At 31.4% G+C, this 6,612-nt stretch overlaps 1 protein-coding gene across 3 annotated transcripts; it reads right to left on the bottom strand.

Annotated features, from left to right (window-relative positions):
- LOC107616607 lies at window positions 2,402–5,082 on the bottom strand. Of its 3 annotated transcripts, none has more exons than XM_016318561.2 (6): window positions 4,985–5,082; window positions 4,402–4,470; window positions 4,138–4,278; window positions 3,955–4,028; window positions 3,698–3,835; window positions 2,402–2,813 (listed from the first exon to the last, which is right to left on the bottom strand). In XM_016318561.2, exons 2-5 carry the CDS (start codon window positions 4,459–4,461, stop codon window positions 3,703–3,705), a joined length of 408 nt encoding a protein of 135 aa, XP_016174047.1. In that variant the 5' UTR covers window positions 4,462–4,470; window positions 4,985–5,082; the 3' UTR covers window positions 2,402–2,813; window positions 3,698–3,702. The 3 variants fall into 3 exon arrangements, with proteins under 3 accessions (XP_016174047.1, XP_016174048.1, XP_020967721.1); XM_016318562.2 differs by lacking the exon at window positions 4,985–5,082 and adding an exon at window positions 4,793–4,966; XM_021112062.1 differs by lacking the exon at window positions 2,402–2,813 and adding an exon at window positions 2,824–3,210.

Below are 6,612 nucleotides of genomic sequence, written 5' to 3'. Positions count from 1 at the left end.
TTTTCCTAGTAGTTATCAAAGAATTTGGATTGTGAGAAAATTGATAAAATACTAAAGTTAAGGGTTAATCACCATTAATTTTATAATTTTCATGAAATGTGTGTTTCACTGACTTAGTAATTAATTCCTTATTTTATCACTTTACTAATTTTTTTATTTTAAAGTATCTTGATCCATTATCAAGTAATTAACATCAATATTATAATTAGGACGATTATTTTCATACTACACTCCTTAATTATAGGCCACCAAGCCCCTTTTTGTTGGGTTTTCAATGTTTGTCTAAACTTGTCTAAATAATAATAAAGGTAAAGTACTAAATTGGTCTCTTACGTTTGGGTGTAATTCTGTTTTGATCCTTAACGTTTAAAGTATCCTATTTAAATCTAAAAAAGTTTCATTTAGTTTTAATATAGTCCCACCGAGATGTCAAAGTTAAATAATTAACTGAATGTCCTACATGACAGCAGCAAGAACAAAATCGATAATCTGGAGAACAAATACAAACTCCAGAGGCACAAAATGAACCGTATATGTATTAATACATTTATTTATTATTTTTCTTACAATTTAAATGAAATATTTTCTATAAAACTAAGGAGAATGATAAATAAATGTATTGATACATTCACGATTGATTTTGTGCCTCTGAAGCTTGTACTTATTCTCCAGATTATCGACCTTCTGTCATGTAAGAGATTCCATTAATTATTTAACTTTGACCTCACTGTGGAATTACATTGAAGCTAAATGAAATTTTTTTGCATTCAAATAGGACACTTTAAATCTTAAAGACTAAAATAGGGTTATGCCCAAACATAGGGGACCAATTTAGTACTTTACCATGATGATGATGATGATGATGATGATAATAATACTTATTTCTAAAGCATATATTACTTATTAAAAAAGTTTTTGTTGCTAAATAATTATTCTTCTATTATATATTATAACATGATCTATCTATAAAAGTAAAATATATTTTTTTGACAAATCAGTTATTGATTGTATGACACAAAATATGACTTAAAGTTATCATTATCTATCTATTTTCGATCAATACTAATCTATATTAAAAAAAATATAACAAACACTAGTGACAAATAATGTATTATTTCCGCCAAATATAAATACATAATTAATGTAGTAAATTTGTAGTACAGAATTACTAACTACCAAATAACAAACACTACTTTCCATCCAATATTGAAGGAAACAAAAACCTATCCCATTAATAATGAGAAAAATCCAAAGCAATTACACAAAAAAAATCATAACAACACGGCTTTAAAAATTTAAAGAAAAAAAAAGTAAAAAACACAAAATGGACCCCAAGGCCCATATTTACAAAATAAAAAATCATAAATCTTGCTAATTATTCTAATAATACTAATGACATGACAAGTTACCAGAAAATTTTAGTATGGAGCAAACCGAACCTTTATTTTTTTGGTGAATAGAGAGGGTCAAAGATCCGAAACAACAGAAAAGAAAGAAACAAAGACAACGAGAGGCCTAACACTCACCTCTCATCCTAAAACAGCCAAAACAATCAGGGGAAGCAAACCGAACCTAACTCTAACTCTTCTAAGACATACCTGACTCCTATGAAAAAGAACATAAAACATGCCATTCTCCTTGCTATACCAACTCAGTTCATCATATGAGAAAAAAAAAATAGACATCATCACCTTAGCATAACCCTGCATATGTAATAGGATAGAAATAATTGCTTTTCAGAATTATTTACTTTCTAATTTTTTTTAATATTTGTAATTAAGAGTAATTATACTTGGAATTTAAATAGTGTTTTTTAGTTTTTTCCAACCTTGTGGACAAGGCCACAAAGTTAGTTTGACGGAGAGAATATTGTAAGGATAGGCCTATTAATTAGGCCCATATGAATCATTTAACTAATTAGGATTATAAATAGAAAATTATTATCATTGTATTGATAAGGAATTAATAAATTGATATTGATTGAACTTTGGTAAATTAGAGTTTCTCTCCCTAATATAAAACGGAAGTTCTAACATATTTAAATCTTATGTATTTCTCTGTAATCTGTAAGTGTTGTTTAGTTTTCCTATTAATAAAAGTTTTATTTTTTGTCAAAAAAAAATTATGTCAAAAAAAAAGACCACCGTATTTTCTATTGAAAATGTTTCCAGCAATTAAGAAAAGTTTGAAAATGTGTAAATATTGATTTTAGATTTACGGAGGTTTTACAAAATATTTTCATTGGAAATTTTCTTATAATTTGCAATCAAAAGTGTTTTCACTCAAAATTTTTTATTATCACTGAAAATTAAAATGAAAATGAGCAAACCGTAATATTTCACTGTACAATATTGTCATCCTGTTTTCAATCACATAGGTATATCAGTATATGTAACACCAGTACCGAAAAGTAAAAGATAAAATTCTATAGAAGCAATCTATAAACAATGGCTTTTGGTGTTTCAAACAGGAATAAAGGGGAAAGTTGCAAAGGCATGAGATACCCACTTCATCGCCGCATTTTCACTGAGATAAGTCAATGAAGTATAGGAGAGCTACTTGTTTGCGAAATTTAGTTCTAAACTGTCAATAGTAGCCCAAGAACATTCTTTTTTTTCCCTCTTACACTTGCTCCCAAGCAGAGCAACACTGAATTGATACGGCATTTTGGCTATCAGACCACACTTGTCATTTAACCATCTATATATTTAATAAAAAGAGTATTTATAATGATGCACCAATTGGTTCCAGATAAAAGAAAATACAGATGACGAACTTCACAGTTTCCACTTAAACAGGAGATATACGAAAACCTGCACAGGATCATCTCAATATCAACCCCTTCAACAATGTCAGGCTCTAACAAAGCTCTAATCATCATCAGGAATAGGCAAGGCATGTTAATTTCAAGCATAGGCAAACTCAAAGAAGAAATGCATTAAGAGAAGGCTACTCAACTTGTGGGATTGACAATTGTACTAATTTGCTTGAATGTTATGTATTATGACTGTTGTTATCAAAATATCTGTTAATTACATCCTTGAGAATTTTTACTTGGACTAATTAGCCCTTGAAGAAAAAATATCAATTAAGTTCTCCATGATAGCAAACGATGGATATGTATGTCCTTTTGTTAATAGAGAGTGCGAAAGGAAATGGAGTCGTCCATGTATTTCATTATCTACCGCGGTACATGTCTCGTTACTGTTACTGCCATATAAGCATGAAAATGATGTAGTTTTGAACAATCAAGCATTTATTATCTTTTGAATTTCTATCTAATCTTTATGAACTGCTCTCTATTTATCACGAATCCTACTAAGACAAGTAAAATTTCGTTCCGAAAATTGTTATCTACAATCTTTCATAAATAGACACGTTGTACTAGTTAAGTTTTATGTGATGAATTAATAGAAGGACATCACATGTCTACCATTTGCTATCGTGGATGACCAAATTGGTACTTTTTTTTTTTTTCAAGAGCTAATTAATCTAGGGTCAAAATTTTCAGGGATGTAGTTGTTACTTTTCTCTTAATCTAATATGACCACAAATTCCAAATCAAATAAAACAGATCCTAATGCTTCAACACACGAATTCAAAATTCTACCAACTTCCAAAGGTATTACTATTTCCTCGTAGATCTATAGGGCCAAGTGATTATGTTAATGCATGTTCACATACATTAGAAAAATACCTTCACTAATCATTCTGATTGAGCTGAAGTAGATATCGAGCATTATGCAGAACAGCATTAGCTTCCTCATTCGAGGCATCAATTGCACGCAATTCTTTAATTTCTTCCTGCCATTTCTCCACTTGCTCCTTATGAATCCTACACATTATGAGTTATCAGTTATAAAGAGTTTTACCATGGAAACCATATAAAACAACAATAAAAAAGTAAGAATAGGTATATGGGCTCAAACGTTTTCAGTTTCATAGCTCACATACATAATCAGTTTCTCCTCAAATTCATTGCTTAATTCCTTAAACATTGTTTTCCCTGATTCCAAGAGCTCAGATACCTAAATGCATACCATCATTTCAGCAAGGTCAAAACTCAAAATTGATTTCCATAAAGTATCACAAGAATATTCAGTGTGCTATAACAATTATACACATATATAGCTTTACCCTTTGAGTAAAATTCTCAATTTTCTCAAGAATAAGAGAGATATTCAGTTCCATTTCCTCAGATCCAGTAATGTTGGCCTCCATTTCTTCCTCTTGTACAGTACGTACTGAATCTGCTTCAGCTTTCCCCTCTTCTTCCCCCTTATTTATTACCAAAAATTGCAAAAACAATAAACAAAACTAAATAAATAACACACAGTACGGTGCCGAAGAGGACGAAAGGTAAAATTCATGAGAAAATTGTTGAAGGATAAAAATGAGAACCTCAGGTTTCAAGCGTTTCCTTGTAGCTCCATTCTCTGAGCTTTCCCTTCGAGTTGACATTGGTTAAACCTAAGCACACAATTTAACCATAAAAGATATTTTTGTTCTAAATCTAGATCCAACTTTATGCATATGAACCAAAAAATTAGAAAATTCAAAATTCATCTAATAATCTTTCTTTCCTTAAAAACAAGTCACACATAGTAGTGAACCGGAACTAACTAGTGTGAAACCCTAGCATAGAACGTAAATCCGAATTTTCCAAACTAGAACTACACAATAGAAAAAACGAAGTAGAGTTCAGGATTGAACTATTGCAATTGTGAATAATGTGATAATGATTTGAATGAGAACGTAAATGGCGAAGAAAATCCAAATTCAGAGCACTAACAACGAATATGGGAACGGTGTGACTGCGTAATGATTGATTGAATTGCAAGCATCAATTAATCCAAAGATATATCATAGAAAAGAAGACACTAAAAAGAAACAATAAATTGAATTTTCTCTCCGCTGATGGATTAGCGTGATTATACTTGTAAGACAGTAAGAGCAGTGAAAACAAGTGGAAACGAATTTTTACCGTTTAATTGAATTTGCGAAGATGAATAGCTTTGTTAATCTTGGAATTTCAGAGTAGCAAGAGAAGTATGTGAACGAAAGAGAAAAAGCAAAAGGACTAATATAGTCGTTCACGTTCATGATTTTGAAAGCGCGCGTCTTTTTTTTTTTTTACTCTTATGCTTTTTTTCGAGGATATTCCAACAAAAATCCACCTATCTTGTGGTTAATTTTTTTTATATGATTTACACATGTAAGTTATAGTGGATTATTGAGTTTTGGGGTGATATACATTATACACTCTTGTAATAAACTTTACTTTTTGGAAGCAAGGGAGAAGAAATTGAACCGTTCCATTTTTTTGCACAGAGAGAAAAAAATATAAATTGAACGATCCGATTTGTATGAAGTAAAAGTTGGACTGGACCGAAATTAGACTCACCAATTTCTGGGCTTGGAAATTTTTTTTAATGCTAGTGAACACTAATCGAACCCACCGATTTTGGGTTTGTAAAAAATTTGAAATTTGAAACGCGGTCGGACCGTCCGATTTACTTGTTCATGTATACATAAATTAAAATTGCACGGAACTCCCCACTACTTTTTCTTCGTCGTGAGTTTCAAATCTAAACTCATGTTCTTCTTCTCCCCACTATTTATTATTATGGACAGATTTTATTACAAACATACGAGGGAGTTTAATTTGTATGTGAAAATACATTAGATGTTATTCTGTTCACATTGTCATTTGAGAAATTAAAAGGTGTGATTTGTGAGAAGATAAATTCTCAAATATCTATGAGAATATCGTGTATTTTGTAAGGTATCCTTTATCAGTGTTTGGTGGGTTCGTTCAATTAATTTAAACAAAATACGTGACGGATGAAACGAGCATGCATAAAATATTTTTAACGATCTATACAAGTGTGCGAAAACATGTCGAACCCAACTAAACTGTATGATCCCAGCGAAATTACGGAGTAAAGGCAGAAATTTCTAGTGCACCGCTGCACCCGACTTGTCTCCAAACAGAATTGTCCCAAATAACATTATGTGACACTTTACGTACCTCTGAATGTGAATATCGTCAATCAACACTATGCGATATTTCAAACTCCCTAAATCACATCAATTTTATAAAGCTTCCTCTACAGTCCGTCTTCCTCGGTGCAACACCAAACTGGTACAAGCACTCGGCCTCCAAGGCCTCAAAACTACTCATAGTCGGTCCTATAACCAGAAGATCATTTGTCGACAGACCGAGAATTATCGCCACATCCTCCAACGTCACAGCACACTCACCAACCGAAAAATGAAATGTGTGAGTCTCAAGCCGCCATCTCTCGATTAGAGCATTAATCATTGTTGACTGGCATTGGATGACTCCAATCTAAAAAACATGATAAAAACCAATCTCTCGTAAATGCCTCTCAACAATTTGGTTGTCCGGATCCGACAGCATAAAGTGATCACATATCAACATCCATAAATCCTACAATATCACATTTTCGTTATAACTATCAGTATATAATTATATTAACAATAACATAATTATGCTTACATGTCCATTATAACTACTAATAAAATTATATTTCACACTCATATTTATTGGCTTATAACAAAAACTAATTAACTTTAAATGCATAACCA

This window comes from Arachis ipaensis, chromosome B09 (genome assembly GCF_000816755.2).
Source record: "Arachis ipaensis cultivar K30076 chromosome B09, Araip1.1, whole genome shotgun sequence".
Classification (NCBI taxonomy): Eukaryota; Viridiplantae; Streptophyta; class Magnoliopsida; order Fabales; family Fabaceae; genus Arachis; species Arachis ipaensis.
The sequence above is the reverse complement of the archived record's forward strand: the minus strand, read 5'-3'. Positions and strand labels throughout refer to the sequence as shown.

What these genes read in the sequence shown, in the direction of transcription:
- LOC107616607 (XM_016318561.2), bottom strand. Translation starts at nt 4,461, where the DNA reads ATGTCAACTCGAAGGGAAAGCTCAGAGAATGGAGCTACAAGGAAACGC. An exon ending in GGAAACGCTTGAAACCTGAG is followed by an intron (nt 4,279 to 4,401) that starts GTTCTCATTTTT and finishes GTAATAAATAAG; the next exon opens with GGGGAAGAAGAGGGGAAAGC. An exon ending in TTTGAGGAGAAACTGATTAT is followed by an intron (nt 3,836 to 3,954) that starts GTATGTGAGCTA and finishes CATAATGTGTAG; the next exon opens with GATTCATAAGGAGCAAGTGG.